This window comes from Hyperoodon ampullatus (genome assembly GCF_949752795.1).
Source record: "Hyperoodon ampullatus genome assembly, chromosome: 14".
NCBI classification, from domain to species: Eukaryota; Metazoa; Chordata; class Mammalia; order Artiodactyla; family Ziphiidae; genus Hyperoodon; species Hyperoodon ampullatus.
The window spans coordinates 14,090,712-14,108,879 of NC_136927.1; the positions used below are offsets into that span (position 1 = coordinate 14,090,712).

The window sequence follows — 18,168 nt, forward strand, 5'->3', positions numbered from 1 at the left end:
GGTGAATCTTACATAACTCTAGCTAACATACTCTTGGGTTGGGTGCTTGTGGTTTTGAAGTGTGTAACTGTTGTAAAGATGTTCTCTCCGTCATCCTTTTGTGTGACTTTTGCCAGAAAGATGGTCATGACTGATGGTTGGGCTCTTACTTGAAACTTTTACTTTTGTGTAGTTTGGGAAATGCAGTAAATTTCTGGTTGAAAAAAAATGGCTTAGGGATAGATTTGAAATATCTGAATATCATTAGTATTTCATCATGATGTCAATTTCTTCTCCAAGGGAAACTTACTTAAGGCCACTTTTGGACCCTGTAGGCAAAATTAGGCTGCTGCCATCTCTGCTCCCTCCACCAAATTATCAGCTTCATTTCTCTGTCGTGGATTCCAGGTCTGGGCCCTTCTTAATCACTTACACAATATTAGTGTGATCTCTTTGAGAATTGGGCAGAAAACATGCCTTATTCTGCACTCGATTTCCCAAAAATCACGCAGTATGGCTTAATGTCTGTGATGTTGGATTCTTCTTAAGGAATTATGAGTTTCAAGAGCACTAGTTTTCTAGCGAAAACTGACAGTGTTGCACTTTCTTCACATTTTCAGAGAACTGTAAAGTCAGCTTATTGATTCGCCAAAACTCTACCTTTCTGAATTTGAAGTGCTAAGAAATGCCATTACTATGATTGAGAGCAGTGGTTCGCTTCCTTGCTTGTCCAGGGGAATCACCTGTGGACTTTTGAAAACTCCTAGAGACTCTGATTACACTGGTACTAGTGGGGCAGCCTCGTGTTCCTGAGGAGCAGCCAAAGTTGGGAACCACTACAGACTTGGAAGCTGGTGCTAATAAAATTATAGTTCTTCTGTTAACAAGTGACTGCTGAACAGGCCTTTAAAGCCTTTTAAATTAAGTGCCGTACAACTTCAGATGCCTTCCGAATACCGAACATAAGTATATATTACAGCTTATTAAATGTTATAGGAATCGTGTGGAGTGGATATATGAAAGTAGCATGATGGCCGACAAGGGCCATTGTCATCAATACTTGTAAAACTCGGGCAGAAGATTGTGGGGCAATGAGTATTTGTATGGTGCCAACATATCACCCCACAAATGACCTACACATTACCAAGGGAAAACTGCATTTCCACTGGAGAGGTCTGTCTCAGTCACTGGTTAACCAAGTGATTAAACTTAGCATCACTCAGAGCCCACTTACAGCAGGCTTTTTAGTCTCTAAGTGGAAGATGAGATCATAGTTCTTACTTTCCCAGCTCTTCCCTGAAGACTGAGATTCAGTGCTAATCATGGCCCCTAGTAAATAAAAAACACTTGGTAAACGTTAAGCTTCTTTGATGCCTCTTTTGTTTCTCTGTATGTCATAATAATAGCTAAGAAGAATAAGATTGAAATCAATGTCTGCTAATAGATGTTCAATTAAACTGAGGCAGGACTGAGTTTAAAGATAGGAAGGAACAATTGTTTGAAGCTTTAGGAGCCCTAAAGAAAGGAGTATACCTGGAGAAAAAAAATAAAGCAGTCTGAAACTTGAGTAGTTAACTCAATAAAAATAACTGTGTAGGGCTTCCCTGGTGGCGCAGTGGTTGAGAGTCCGCCTGCCGATGCAGGAAACAAGGGTTCGTGCCCCAGTCCAGGAAGATCCCACATGCCGCGGAGCGCCTGGGCCCGTGAGCCATGGCCGCTGAGCCTGCACTTCTGGAGCCTGTGCTCCTCAATGGGAGAGGCCACAACAGTGAGAGGCCCGCATACCGCAAAACAAACAAACAAACAAAAACTATGTAATAAAGCAAAGGAAAGCACTCTCTTTGATCATGTAGTGATTGCTAATGTGAATCCAACACCACTATCAGTTGATCCTTTTACATGAAATTTAGATTTGTATATGATGTAAATGTAGTTGTAAAATGTTTTAATAATTGTTTTACTATTAAAAATAAAATATGTTTTAAAGGTAGACTTTGCTCAGGTGAAGGAGAGGGGAGATTCATACACACACACGCACACACACACACACACAAAACTCCTTGGTTTCTGGTTTGAGAACTTGATGGTCTTGGTACCAGTTACTGATCTGAGCAAGAGAAAATCAAGGGTTCAGTGTTGAACACGTCAAGTTTGAGATGCAGACTTCTTTGTAGAGCTGTCAAGTTGGATGCATGGAGCTGGGTCTCCATGGAGAATTCAGGAGCACAGATACAAGGCATTTAAAGTTTTAGAAGGAAGGGGATCAGCTAGAGAGAGAAAAAAAGAAAAGTGCTTGGGCCTGAGCCACAGGACACTCCAAAGTTAAGAAGTTGGGTAGAGAAGGAGTCAGCAAAAGGAAATTGAAAATGAGTACCAGTGAAGCAGGAGGACAGGCGAGGGTACACAGTTTCCTAGAAGCCAAGTAAAAGGTGCTCAAGAAGGAGGGAATAGTCACTCGTGTCCCGTGTTACCAAGGGGTTAAGAGAGATCAAGTCTGAGACAGAGACATTGAGTGAAGCAATGCGATGTCATTGTGGCCTTGACAAGGAGTGATAGTGCAGTAGTGAGGATGGAAGCCAGATTTGAATAGGTTAAAGATACGGTGAGGAAGAAGCAGCAGCAAGTGTAGGCTTCTCTTTGGAGAAGTTTGTGAAGCTAACCTGGAGGGCCGTCTGAGGTCCAGTGATGCTCTTTTCAAAAGATGAGAGAGGATAGAACATGTTTTTGTGCAGATGAAAATGATCCAGCAGAGAGGGAGAAAATGCTGATGCAGGAAATGGGATGACAGGAAAAACCAAGTCATTAGCAAGACAGAAGGGATGGGGTCCAAGGCACTGGTGGAGGGTTTGGACTGTGGTCAGGCAGGTAGACTTCCTCTGTTGCAATAGGAGAAGGTGGATGCAGTGGTACACCAGGCTCAGATTTGCTGCTGGGAAGATAAGAGAGATCACATAATGGCTTCTGATTTCGCAGTGAAAGACAAGAAGTGTTTGTTAGCTGAGAGTGCATGGGGAGGGGAGGGTGTGTAAAGTTTGAAGGGAGAGAAAAGGGTATGAGCTATCATCTCAGGTAAGAGCCTAAAAGATTACAGTGGGACTGGGCCGTATTGAGTGCTCGCTGAGGTTTGTGACTGTGAGGGGAGAGCGTGATTTTTCCCCAGAGACATTCAGCTGCTCAGGGTTAGGGATTTTGCCAGGCATGCACCATGCAGATAGGAAGGATCAGGGACTTGACCATATTTACATCAGAGTAATTCAAATGATGACCATGGGGTCTAAGCTCTGTAAGGATGGAAGTGAATCCAGGAGAGAGGACAATGTGTTGCAAGAAGTGGAGGAGTAGTCCTTGTGACTTGAATCTTGTGTTTGTTTTTTATTTTTTAATACCATACATCACCAGTGGTTCTCCTTCTCTTTATTTTTTTTAGGATGTCTGGAATGGCTGGTCTTTTTAGCATCTCTGGCAAGATATGGGTGAGTAAATATGCCCTTTATTATTATATTGGCAGAGGGTTTTTTTTAAGAGTGAGAAGGTAGCTTCTAAATAATTGGAAAATAAACACTTATAAATGGTTTTATAATTTCCGTTTTCTTTTTAAGCCACACAGCTACTCTTACATGGGGTCACAGTGGAAATGTGTCTTTGTGTCCTTCTAAGGACATAAATTGGACAGACCTGTAACTACTGTGTCAAAGTCATATTTTCTTAGATCGGTAATGAATCCTTTTAACAAAGCTGTAAGGGCTTATGTGGTTTCTCTTCATCTTATTTTCCCATTGTTGTAATCTCCCTACAGATCAAAGATTTTTCAGGGATCAGCCAACTTGTGGGCGGGCCAGGCCACCCTTTTTGGTAAATAAAGTTTTGTTGGAACACAGTCACATGCACTTATTACTTGTATTCTGTGACTGCTTTCACACTACAGTGGTAGAGATGAGTAGTTGTGATGGAGATCATATGGCCCGCAAGCCTAAAGTATTTATGATGTGGCCCTTTAAGGAAGAGAGCCCCTGATATGTTTGATTGTATCATTTCACTGAGTCCTTTTAGTGGCTTAGAACTTATTTAAGTTAAAATGTTGAACTGTTACATAATCTTGAATGTATCACATAAGCTTTTGCTCCTCTTTACATGTAGGGTGAACTAATAAATCCTACCAGATTTGACAAAATTGCTGTGGAATTAAATATATATCCTTAAAGTATTTCAAAATATCTTTAGAAGTGAGTCCCTCCCTATATTTTTCTTTTCCAAGCTATGATTATAGGTCATGCATCATATTTGGAACTTAGTATTCAGGGAGCTCATGAAGACTCTCTGTTTTTCATGCATATTACTGTATGTTTAGGGAAATTTAAGAACAAGTTTTTGTGTCCTAGTTTCTCAGTTGTATTATATTTCCTGCCTTGTGAGATACCTACTTTAGGGTTTTTTTGTTTGTTTTTTTAAAACAGAGAGCAAATTGGTGACTTAGATTTAGTCTTTTTTGGTTAAGATTTGTTAACTATTTTTTTTGACATTTGTATATCATATTAAACAATAACTAGCGTTTTTCCCTTTTCAGATAGTTTGAGTTTCATATGTTTTTTTTCTGATATTTTCGTAATATTGGCAAGAAGTTTATTCAAAGGTTGAGAATTATGAATTGCAAACCAGGAACTGAGAGTAAGGGATTCAGCCTGTTGCAGTATTTTGACACTAAAGGTTGATGGAGTCATATATTCTGATAGCTATCTGAAAACCTTATAGCCATATAATGTCTAATCCAAGAGGATAATTTAATAAGTGTGAGGTATCATCATCAAGATCTCAGCACAGAATCTATTATAACTGCAGGTCAAGAGATGAATTTGTTCTGAGGGTTAAGAAGAGCTTAGATAGAAGCTGATTGTGACCTTCACACATTGTTAAAGAGTAGTTTTATTTCAAAGATAGTACCAGGGAAAATAAATGATTGCTCAGACTTCTTGTTGCTTGGCTGATAAACAAGGAGTTGCAGTTTTTCATCATGTCATGCAAATGATTACAATGTGTGGCATTTGGAGCACATTGAGGCCAGGAGTTGATGTTTTATCTTTGTAGGCACAGTGCACAGCCTTGGGCAGCATGGATGGATTCTGTGTGGATGCATTGGACTTCAGAGAAAAGGCCATTTGGAGAATAGAATATGATCCATCTCTTAATAACCAATTAAGATGTTCTTATTAGGATTGAGAAGTAAAGTATATATGATATTTATATATTTTATATATACATATATTTAGACTTTCCAGATATTTAAAAAAAAAATAAAAAATAAAATTTTATAAGATAAACTGTAGAATTTGACACACAGCAATTGCATTTTACATTCTATTAGGTCATTTTGTCTAATATTAATACCATATTTTTTCTTTCTGGTTAGTGCATACCTGGGATATTTTTTTCTACTTTCAACCTTTTTGTTGTTATGTTTTAAGTGAATCTTTAAAAAATCATATAGCAAGAAGTAGTTCTTTTCACTGATAAATTTAGTTCATTTATATTTATTGGGGTCACAAATACATTTGCCCTGATTGTAGATTGTGTGTGTATGTGTGGTGGGGGGTGGGGTGGTGATGTACATGACTAAAAGAATATAGATGGTAGGTTTGTAGGTTATTTTAGTCTCCTCATATGTGTACACGTTACCTTAAATATCTATAATAGAAATCTGGTATTACTCTCTGTATCAGCATCTGGTTTCCTCAAGCCTCTTGACAAACTTTTGTAATTTCTTTCATTCTTAGAAATAAGTCCCCAGCCTTTCATCAAATCTCTGGGAAGGGCTCTCACCACTTGTGTTTTCAAAATTTGGCCCTTGTCCTCTTATTCAGAGGGTATGATCTCTGGCCTGGTGTGACCCAATCCTTGGCTATGCATCAGTCTCTGATTCCCACTGCAACCTCTAGCTATAGTTTGCCTTGTTGTCCTTACAGAACTACTGATACTTACCAAGCCCGTTCTCCTAGCTGACCACCTGGCTGCTCAGTTAGCTTATTTAGCTGGTTCTTCTCCCGTGCCCAAGATCCTCACATCAATGTTGAGTATGTAATTGTGGGGAACATAATCTGTTTTTTTTTTTTTTTGGCGCTACACCGGCCTCTCACCGCCGTGGCCTCTCCCGTTGCGGAGCACAGGCTCCGGACGCACAGACTCAGCGGCCATGGCCCACGGGCCCAGCCGCTCCGCGGCATTTGGGATCCTCCCAGACCGGGGCACAAACCCACATCCCCCGCATCGGCAGACAGACTCTCGACCACCGTGCCACCAGGAAAGCCCCTTAATCTGTTTTTAACTCAAGTCTAGATAATATAGAACTGTAGTGCAACTGTATTAACAGTGAACAGAAGAAACACAGCACTGGAACTAAAACAGTGTAAAGACTCTGAGGAAGAAGGTAAAAACAGGGAAGAAAGAAAGACGCAGAGGGGCTGATGCCAGTGAGGCAAGATTGTTGATGCCAATCCACAGTCTCTTACCATACTGAGATTTTTGTGGATGCATAGACAGATAGGAGTCAGTCTTTTCTCAGCAACAGTGTCCCGTGGATGGGTTGCTAGCCCACCCGCTGTATGTTTCCCAACCCATTTGTTTTCTCTGCCATAGGCAGTTGTTCTGTGCTTAGCATAGAACCTGGTACCTATCATGTACTTGAGAGCTGTTTTTTGTTACTTATATTCATTAATCATTGTTGTCATCATTATTTTACTTTTTCCGCTGAATAGACAACAAGGAATACTTTATCTTTTTTCACTTATTGTTTAACCACGGTTGATAGGATTGAAATAGGGTTTTATGACAGTTGTACAATGTGTACTTTTGTTAACTAGGTTTAGCATTTGAATGTATTTAAGCATTACTTTATTTGTTGAATTTGTGCTGCTTACTGAGCTAATACAGGATGTAAGTTAATACCTCTCCTCAGTGTTACTGTTGTTATGAAAAGATGCAGGCATATGGCAAATTTTAGTTACAATAAGGTGTGCTACAATCTTGGGAGGACACTCTGTGATGGAGAAGATTTAATGCTTTATAAATATCTCATGATGTGAATTAAAGGCCATGAATGTTTAGACTGGAGAATAACCAGAGTGAATTTTAAAACTCTAAAACATCCCCCTGTGTTTTAGATGGTGGTGTCTCTTCTCTTACTGTTTTTGGATTTTTTGTTGTTTGTTAAAATATCTGGAACCATATTACAGTGAGATGGTGCCCATCCACAAGTCACCTCCCCTCGAGCCTACAAGAGGCTGCAGGTTTGTGTCTTGTTGGAGGTATTGAGAGGGTAGAACATAGAAGGGGAAGTGAGCCCTTGGCGATCACTGGAGAAGGCTTTCTGAGCTATTCCCACACAGGGAGGATATTTTGAGGATTCTAATCTGTGTCTGAAAGGGGGAGAAGACCTAAATAGACATTTCTCCAAAGAAGATATACAGACTGCCAACAAACACATGAAAGGATGCTCAACCTCATTAATCATTAGAGAAATGCAAATCAAAACTACAATGAGATATCATCTCACACCAGTCAGAATGGCCATCATCAAGAAATCTAGAAACAATAAATGCTGGAGAGGGTGTGGAGAAAAGGGAACACTCTTGCACTGTTGGTGGGAATGTGAACTGGTACAGCCACTATGGAGAACAGTATGGAGGTTCCTTAAAAAACTAAAAATAAAACTACCATATGACCCAGCAATCCCACTACTGGGCATATACCCTGAGAAAACCATAATTCAAAAAGAGTCATGTACCAAAATGTTCATTGCAGCTCTGTTTACAATAGCCCAGAGATGGAAACAACCTAAGTGTCCATCATCAGATGAATGGATAAAGAAGATGTGGCACATATGTACAATGGAATATTACTCAGCCATAAAAAGAAATGAAATTGAACTATTTGTAATGAGGTGGATAGACCTAGAGCCTGTCATACAGAGTGAAGTAAGTCAGAAAGAGAAAGACAAATATCGTATGCTAACACATATATATGGAATTTAAGAAAAAAAATGTCATGAAGAACCTAGGGGTAAGACAGGAATAAAGACACAGACCTACTAGAGAATGGACTTGAGGATATGGGGAGGGGGAAGTGTAAGCTGTGACAAAGTGAGAGAGTGGCATGGACATATATACACTACCAAATGTAAAATAGATAGCTAGTGGGAAGCAGCCGCATAGCACAGGGAGATCAGCTCGGTGCTTTGTGACCACCTAGAGGGGTGGGATAGGGAGGGTGGGAGGGAGGGAGATGCAAGAGGGAAAAGATATGGGAACATATGTATATGTATAACTGATTCACTTTGTTATAAAGCAGAAACTAACACACCATTGTAAAACAATTATACTCCAATAAAGATGTAAAAAAAAAAAAAAAAAAAGAAAAAAAAGGATCATCCCCAAACTCCTCAGGGTATATCCTGTGATGCAGATAGAATTTAAATTCAAAAGGCTCTCTGTCCTTTGCCACCAGCCCAGCTCTGAATGAGACTCTGCAATGCTGGGCTGGATGAGTGGTGCCCTTGGGTGGGATTTAACCTGACCTGCAGTAGTTCAGATCCCAGAGGGCTTGCTGGCCTCCCTGGGAAGGGGAGGCTCCACCTCTGACCCCTGAACGCCTTGGCCTGGCTCCATTCCTTAAATGCATCTGACCACTGGTTGGAATATTCTTCTCATTTATTCTGCATTTAGTTATCTCATTCAAATGTATGTAGCCAAAAATTAGCTCTAATTCAGTCACCTATTGCAAAAGTATAAGGTATTGGGCCCAGCAGGCGACATTTTCCTGCATAAGTAAACAGCAGGATGCTTCCTTGTAATGAGCACGTATAATATTGAACTAGGTCAGTATTTTCCACAAGTGAAAACTGTTACTTTACCTGGCAACGAAAGAAAACACAGAAATCTAAACTTGAACTAGATCAGTTTTAATCAGTTATTACTTGGAAACATATATACAGCAAAACTTCAAGTGCCTAGTACCAGGAACCCTAATACTCTTAAAGGTACTCTGAAACCATCGTGGACTCAGACAAAGTAAACAGGTAAAGATTTTTGGCTGCAGGTGTGAGAGCACAACTTGATTAATAAGGCTTTAGTAATAATCACCTAAAAAGACCACAAGATGGCAGAGTTTCTCTAAGAAGCTCAAATAAATCCTTTAAAGAGTAAGTTGATACAAGAAAATTGAAGTGGAACCTATTGTAATAAGAGGATGTTTTTGAAAGCACTAAGACTATGACTCAGAATGCAGTGATTGAAAGGCACACAATTTACTGAATCCTAGAAAATAACTTAGAAAATTTCTTGAGGGTTTCTTAAATCGTGTATTTTGCAAAAGGGCACAAGACACTGTCCAGAAGGACTTATAACTGGATGCTGTTATTCATTCCAACTATATGGGCAGATATTACTTTAAAGCAAGTTCCAGAATTCATACATCCATGGGTCAGAACAAAGGAATACTGGCTTTCCATGTCTTCTAATTCTTTGGCACAGTTTTTCACAGTTTAATCTTGATGATGACATTGAATAATCAAGAAAAGCATAAATAAACTATGTTCAATATACAAAATTTCCTAAAATAGAGAACTGTGCAATGCATCTTAAAACTTCCACTGAACGGAGTTTGAATGAAACAACCTTTTGTATCCCAAATACCTCTTTTGCCTACTTGGGCTGCAGAATACTAGATTATTCTTAATAAATAATTGCCCTGGCTGAAAACAGAGTGACGACCAGTGCCATCAGCAGAGGACAGATGATAGATTTTTTCAAATCAAGAGTTGTTTTCATTTCTTATGAATAGTTTAAGGATTTGCTAGTATCTTTTCGTTATTCAATAAATATTTATTGAACACTGATTATGTGTATGTAAAAATTTGATGAGTCTTTAGATATATCTCTACTGCTGAGTAAAAAATTGGAGAAATCTCAGATTATTCTAGAACAGTTAACAAGCTTTTTTGTTTATTATTCTGAATTAAGCCAGAATAAAATATATTATTTAATTGTATTGACAGTTATAAACTGAGAAACCAATGGGAGATGGTCGAGTAACTTAGGTTTTGAGAAATATTAAAATAGAATCTTGGCCTCATTTTCATCAACCTTATCAGTTCTAGGCAAGCTATTCAGTCATTATATCTGCTTGCTGGTGGCATTTAGCTTGGAGCCACTTCATCCTGTGGCCAGTAATTTTATAGATAAAGCTGTCTATAGACATAACAAAATCATAAAACTATTGGTTTTTTAGTGAATGTTTTTGAAGCTGTAAGAGCCTAAAATAGATGATCACAAAGCCATCATGAGGCAGCATGGCTCTTGCAAGTCCATATATAAACGTGCTTTGACTCCAGACTAGCAGGCTCCTATCTGTAATTCCTGTATGATTTAGCATGTAAATAATTTCTAACTAAGATTGTATCTCCTCACTTATTTTTTAGTGTTTGACGTCAAATAGAGTCCAGGGGACAGTAAACAAGAAGGGATGTGCACTCTGTTCGAAGACTGATGAAATCTTATTTGTTCATAATGAATTAACCGGAAATTTTCTTCTATTATTATATTCAGGTTTTATGGTGATTAGGAAAGTTGTTAAGGATGGGTGAGGGTAGAGGAATAAGAGTCTGATTAGAAAAAGGAAGCACGGAGACATTTTAAATGGTTGATGTTCCGTAAGTAGTAATTTAGCTCTACTTAAAAATTGGTAAAGGCCCAAGAAGTTTAATTTTTTATGGATGCCATATTATGAGTAAAAATTAAGGTTATAAATTATTAGGGCAGAGTGACCAAAAAAATCTCAGGATGGAAGAAGGGACTAGATAACCAATTCTACCAGAGTTCTATTTGATCATGAACTTCAAGGAAGTACAACTCTTACTAGATATGACCTTGATTATTGCTCTCAGAATCTCAATGTTGTAAAATTTGGCTTGTTCTTGAAGAATCATATAGATGCATAAACTGCTGGACGACCTTTGTGCGGGCTCATATAAGTAGAAACAATTTGCAGACTTGAGTTATAGGTAAAGAGGGAGATTCGAACATTCTTAGTCCTCATTATAAATATATTTTTCTTACTTTTTTCTTCTGATTACAGCATCTTCACAACTATTTCACAGTGACCCTTGGAGTTCCTGCTTGGTGTTCTTATGTCTTTTTCATCATAGCCACCTTGATTTTTGGCCTTTTCATGGGTCTGGTAAGAGATAATGCCAATCTTTTTTTCTTGTCTTTAAAGCCAGTTGGTTTCATGCAAAACTGGAAAGCAGCCAAGAAAGAAAAAGCTCATAAACAAACATCATTTTGTGTGTAATCTAAGCAGTTAAATAATATTTGCTTGTTTGATACTGCTTTCAATGGAAATTTGAGAAATACTGGGAAATTCATTAAATTATTATTGCCTAATCCTCTCCTTTAAATATTCTGAAGTCATGTGCTACCCAAAATATAGGCAGTAATGAAGAAAGAAATAGAGACTTATTGAATTCATAGTCAGTTTCCAAGACAACTGAGTCAGCTGTGAATTCACAAATTGCCTACTTGATTAGAACACTGTGGTGATAAGGCCAAAGCTGTGAATTTGTTCCTTGGGTGAACAAGATGGCTTTTCCTGTTCATATACTCAAATTGAACCTCTAAACTCACCAGCTGCTTATACATACACTGCAGTTTTCCCAAGATGGAGTGTGTAAGATAATGTGGATAAAAAACACAATCATTATTATGTGAAAAAATAAGATGCAAGCCACTATGTCTTCTTTGGATATGAAAATTACTATCCATTAGGTATGTGTGTATTTTCTCCCTAGAGTTTTAGGTAAGTGATGGAATAATACATTTATTTACTTAACTATATAGGCAACTATAAATGTTTGGGCGTGTTTTACTCTTGGCTGTATATATTTTTGAAATCTTTCTCTTTACCTACACTTGATCAGTTTGAGCTTTAAAGTCTAAGAAGTTCGCAAAAGTTACTATACTATATACTAATTACATAGCCCTTAAACACTGTATGGTAGGAATAATTGATGATCACTAAACATTTGTATAAAAAGGACAGCCCTTTAGGTAAGATTGTCTTAAAGTCTGTCCTTACATTTTGTAATGTATTTCAGCTCTTTTGCAAGGTCTTTAAAAAAATAAGCTTAAAATGTTAGCAGTCGCCTTTATAGCAAGTCACAACTTGGTACTACAAAGTCATATTCCAAGGAGCCAAGGAAGCTCGATTTTATTTTGCCATGAACATGCTTACTTCATTTTATGGTTTATATTTGTCATTTGATTGCTGATGTTAACTTCATAGGCGGAGATAAAACTTATATATGTCATTCATTAGGTCCTAGGTATGTTCCATTCTGCCGCATTAATCTCACTGCTAATTAACATTTCCCTAATGCTCTGGCCTAAAATGATTTGACTTTGGATATAACTTTGACTTTGATTTTGGATATGAATATGCTTCTCCCATCTACTGTCTACTCTGGAGCTGCATGAGTGTGAGGCTTCTGTAGGGGGAACAGTATGAGATCCTGGGCGATTCTGAGATGGAGTTATGGAGAGTGTAGTTTGAGTGTGGGCCTATTGGAAGATCATTGAAAACTCTTCTCACATAAAGAGTTTTAGAATTTTACTTTCAATGTTCAACATAAGTCCAAGAAGTCAGGCCTGCCTAAGCCCTAAGTTATTTGGAAACTTAGAGTCAAATAATCAGTGTAGGAAGGTTATTAGAGGCTTGACCTGAAGAAAGAAGAGAGTTGATTCTAGACTATTCAATTGACTAAGTGATAGAGATTACTGTTCCTTCATAAGAAGTTGGGAAGAGAATGTTATTTAAGGAAATAATAATTTCAAAGCAGTAATAAACTCATACATTTTCTGTTAATACATTTCCATAAAATAGCAAACACATGTCTCTGCTCAAAATGCCTTTTCTACAACTGTAACATGTTAAAAGAAACACAACAGCTAGAATTTTTGCCTTCAATGAGGTCTCCAGGTGAGCAGTTCATTGCTCTGTGTCACCTTTGCCATTAACTGGGGGCTGAAAGCAAGACCCAGTGGGCAGTTATGTGAAACTTGGTCTTGGTGACCTTGGAGGGTCTCCTTCCCTCTGTGAGTCTTTATGGAGTTTAACTTATGCAGTGGCCAGAAGGGGCAGGATGTTTTCCATACGAAGTGATTTCCTGATCAAGTCATTGTTTCCCACAAGCCTGACTATTACATTTCCTATTTTTCCTTAATTTTAAAAGATGGGAAGTCAGAACAAGGCTGCTAGTTTGATTTTTGTTTGCTGCCTTGATTGAGCCTAGTGGTTGAAATATTTTACTAAATGTTATTTTTCACATGTAAGCAAAGGGCTCAGTTTTAGAAATCAAGTATATATTTTGCATTTTAAACCAATATGGGAAAGATCTTTAAGTGCATAGTCTGTGTATCAAATCACTCAGGCTGCATCATTTTCTGACATCAGCAACTCTGCTTTGAAGGGTGGAAGATAGCAAAGCTGTAGACAGGCAGAAAAACAATGGAAAACACAGGTAGCAATCTTTTGCCTCTGTTATCTGGTCTCCATTTTGGTTGGTATGTGTAGACACTGTCTGGATTTTGCAGCTTGGGTGGACTATTTTTCTACATGCTGCTGACCAGTTCCTAGTGGAAGAAAGTTTCATCTTTCCTATGAAAGATGGCAAATCCATCTACTCTCCTCTGTTAGATGCCTGGCTGTCTGCTAAGCTGAAACCTGAAAATCTAACCATTCTTAGTGGCTCAGAAAGTGACTCATCCCAAGGGAGTGGTTCTTGAGACTGGAAAATAGATCCTGAACTGATAGAATGAGAGGGTTTTCCTCCCAATTTCTGGGAAGGAAGACAGTATAATGGAATTATGTACTCTTAGAGACATAAAACAGCCCTTAGTGATAGACTAGTCCCAAGCCTGTCCTTTCAAGAGAAAGTGCAAGTGAGAGAACAGTTAAGTGACTTGCCTAGGGTCACACGGCTGACAAGGTTGAGGCTGGTGTCCCATAAGTCTTTGCCAGGCCCCCTTACCTAGCGCTCTAGATGGCCCAGGTATCTCGCAGGTGGGACTTACTCCCTCCCAGGCTTTGTTGTAAATGCCAATTATTTGTCACTGGCAGGTGTTTTTTCTTTCCCTTGCAATGTGTCAGGACCAAAAATTTCCCCTCCAGTTGGTATTAAGGAAGCCAAAAGGAAAAAAAAAAAGTCACAAAGAACATTATGTCCAGTGAACAGCTACTGTAAGCAAGTGACTGTCATATTAGAAATAGGTTTTCAACCTCAGTCTTTTCAGATGGAAATGTTTTCCTCTTTGCTGTTCAAATCAATTTGATGGCTTGGAGCTTGTTCCTTCCCAAGGAGGAACACTGCCCAGCATATGGGTCTCCTCAGCCTGGCATTCAGGCCTTTCTCTGGATCCAAGAGCCCCTGTGGTCCAGTTTGGTGTCGCTTACAAAAGCCAGATAGCTGCTGATGCCCTTCCACTCCTGACCGTGCCCAGGACCCTAAATGCCGCCTTTCAAGTGGTCATTCTAGAGTCTTCCCCACCCCCATAACTGGTTGTAATCTCTGTATCTCTTAAGTATCTATCAAAGAGCTTTCTTCATTTTTTATGAGACCCCTGTTCCATATTGCTTTATAATTAAACTGCTATTTTTTTTCTCTTTTTGAGCCCTTCCCCTCAGAAGTTAACATGATGTCTTGAACCTAACGAGTCAAATATTAAGTAACGTAATAAATGAATATACGGATGGTAATAATCAAAGTGAGGTTCTCATTTGATGTTTATAAAATTGAATCAAAAGGACGATGACTTTGGGTTTTTAAAATTTTAGAGCCCCTTAAAAACATTTATGAAGTACTATTCCTATTTTAAAGACTGGGCAGTTGTTCAAAGTATAGGTGAACTCCAGGAGTTAGCTAAGTACAAGAGGAGCTGTGAAGCCGTTCTCAGTGGGCAGCTTCCTCCTGTGCTGGCTTCTATGTGTTGTGCACTGTGTAGGGGAGGACATGGGGAAGGCGGAGAGAGCGAGGGGCTCCCACTGACTTGGCCCCGATTCACACGCCGTCCTGTCAGTTTCATCAACACAGCCCACACCATCCAGGCCTGGAACATGGACTAGAATGAACCTGACTCTTAGGAGCTTGTGGTTTACAAGGGAAACAGCATGTTTATAGTAAGTAGCAAGTGACTCAATGCTGCATTCAAGGTCAGAGGTGTGAAGCCAGTCAATCACTGTTTAAAATAGGATTTAGTTCACATCACTGAAGTGTTTTCTCACAGTTTGTCCCTGTAGTAATTTCTTATGGGACTCTTAAGAATTCTACACCCTGAAGTATTCTTCCACGCAATCGGGGTTTACCCACTGGTGAGAGACAACCCCTGTACAGACTAGTTTTATTTGTCAGAATATGTTTTCTTTTTTAAAGATCACTTTAGACTTGGATGATAATGTCTGTTTTCTTACACTTGCTTGATTCATCTATTTTTAGTGGGCTGTGTGTATACATTTGACTTTGTGACCCCTGTTCTAAAGTTAATAGTGTTTTCCTGTTATATCACATTTGAAAAATAGAAAATTCTTAATTATACCCTTGTCTTTTTTTGAGGACTTTTGACCAATTGCTATGTATTGATATTTGTCTATGAATGTCTGGTTATAGAAGCAGAACCTAACTTTGAGGTTGTTTGGTAACAAATGTCCTATCCACTCACTGTGAAATCACTTTTTTCCCTCCAGGTCTTGGTGGTCATATCAGAATGTTTCTATCTGCCACTTCCAAGGCATTTATCTGAAGGTTCTGGTAAGTATGTCAGATTCATGAGGTAGAGTATTTTTAGAATTCTGTGGTGTGCCCTTTCATGCTCATATAGATAGTGGATTTTTCCCCTGATTTTCTAGGTGACCAAACCATCACCATTACCAAAGTCCTTTGAAATATGTTCTCTAGATAGATTTGAGCAAAAATTATTTTTTTCTCCTCTCGTAAATTAAGGAACATTTCATTTTGGCAATTGCTTTTTCCCTTGAATTGTTTGCCCTTCATTAATCAGTTGACATCTTTTCCTTCATTGAAACTGGAATGAGCAGGGAGGGAGGGGAACTGACACTTACTGAGTGTCTACTGTGTGCCAGTAACTGTCCTGAGTCCTTTAAAAGCCATCTCCTCAAATCCTTTCACTATTTCACACTGTTCCTGGGACCAAATACCCCTGGATTTCCATGCTTTTATTCCTATTGTTTGCATGAAGACTCTTTTTTTTTTTTTTTTTTTTTGGCTGTGCGGTGAGGCATGTGGGTTCTTAGTTCCACGACCAGAGATTGAACCCGTGTCCCCTGGAGCGGAAGCGCAGTCTTAGCTACTGGACTGCCAGGGAAGTCCCCATGAAGACTCTTATGAGATTTCATAATTGTTGAATTTTATGTGGGAGTTCAACTAAATAAGCTTATATTTCTTTTTAGTTCTTGACATTTTTAAGGCTTTGAAACTTCCATATATAATTATAAAATATGTTCCTTTGAATTCTTAAAAGTAACAGAATCCCATTTTAAAACAACTTAGGGGAAAAAAGAAAAATTTATTAGTTCACAAAACTGAAAAATCCAGGGATGTTCTGGCTTCATGCACAGCTCAAGGGATGATAGGTTTCTACTTCCATGAACCTAATTCAGTAGCTTTCAACAGCCCCAACTCACATTTTATCAGCCTAGCAGTCCCTGTAGAAAGAGAGAAAGCTTTTGCTCCTGACTCTGGCCAAAAACTCCTGGAAAGTACTCTGATTGGTTTGGCTTAAGTCACAGTTCTGAACCAATCACCATGACCAATGAGTGGGTCACTGAACATTCTACAAGGTATAAAATACAGAGCACAAAGGAACCTTTGCCCTCCATGCCCCTGGGCTCTGCCAGAGTCAACATGGTTAGTGAAGTCTCTAGAGAGAGGTGGAGAGGCCATAGGTGGGGCCAGGATGCCATCCAGAGATCTGTCCTGTGTGATAACATAGCTCCAAGATGGAGAACACTGTCATATGCCCCGTTGTTTCATTTCACAGCTAAATGTACTCAACTGCTGAATGACCTTTCTTTAATTGAAGTATAGTTGATGTGCAATGTTATATTAGTTTCAGGTGTACAACAGAGAGATTTGATATTTTTATAGATTATACTCCATTTTAAGTTATTATAAAATATTGCTTATATCCCTATGCTGTACATTACATCCTTGTGTCTTACTGTTTTTGTACCTAGTAGCTTGTACCTCTTACCCCCTTCCCCTCTCTTGCCCCCCACTGTTGGTAACCACTAGTTTGTTCTCTGTATGAGTCTGTTTCTGTTTAGTTATATTCATTTGTTTTATTTTTTTAGATTCCACATACTAGTGAAAACATACAGTATTCGTGAATGCCCATTGTTTATTCAGAGGATGTTCCCCTCTCTTCCCTCCACAGAGCAGAATCTTAGGTCAGAGGAGGCTCATACAACTGAACAGTTGCAGGATGCAGAGGAAGAAAAGGATGATTCAAATGAAGAAGAAAACAAGGACAGCCTTGTAGATGACGAAGAAGAGAAAGAAGACCTTGGTTATGAGGAAGAAGCAGAGGAGGACGAGGAGGACAGCCCGGCTGCTGGCATGGACGAGAAGAGGAGTGATGCCCGGGACCCGGGGCCCCTGAGGGAGGTCCAGGAGGATGAAGGACCTGGTGGGACTGAAGACAATGCCCTAGAGCAGCCCTGTCCAGCTGGCGCAGAGGCAGCAGAAGACACAGTGAGACAGCGCAGAAGTCAGCATGCCGACAAGGGACCATCAGCCTGATGACAGTGTTTCCAAGGATACAGACCAAAATAATATGTCAGCTTCCTTCTGGTCTGCAGTTTAAACCAACTCCTTATTGTTTCTTGAATGAGCAAGCTTCTATTAAAAAATGATCTCTAGCCATGTAGTCTCATGGCATTAAGTCTCATATATGTTAAGGAGAATCTTTCAGGCATGACAGGCAGGATACAGAAAAACAAACATGCTGTTAGGGTCTGTTTGGGACCTGTGATGAGAACAAATTCATTTCCTTGGGGCTCCAGAGTTTTGACCAGAGGAAGCAATCCCCAGCCATCATGAGCACTGTTCATGGGCAGTAGACAGGGCTGCAGGCC

At 39.2% G+C, this 18,168-nt stretch overlaps 1 protein-coding gene across 1 annotated transcript in view; it reads left to right on the plus strand.

Moving 5' to 3' along the window:
• Positions 1 to 17,952, plus strand: part of TMX4 (thioredoxin related transmembrane protein 4) — a 40,887-nt gene extending 22,935 nt beyond the window's left edge. The window contains exons 5-8 of the mRNA XM_079719138.1: positions 3,407 to 3,452; positions 11,101 to 11,202; positions 15,760 to 15,823; positions 17,469 to 17,952. Coding sequence (XP_079575264.1) covers positions 3,407 to 3,452; positions 11,101 to 11,202; positions 15,760 to 15,823; positions 17,469 to 17,833 — 577 coding nt within the window. The 3' untranslated portion in view covers positions 17,834 to 17,952. The remainder of the gene's footprint in view (positions 1 to 3,406; positions 3,453 to 11,100; positions 11,203 to 15,759; positions 15,824 to 17,468) is intronic.
• The last annotated feature ends 216 nt before the right edge of the window (positions 17,953 to 18,168 follow it).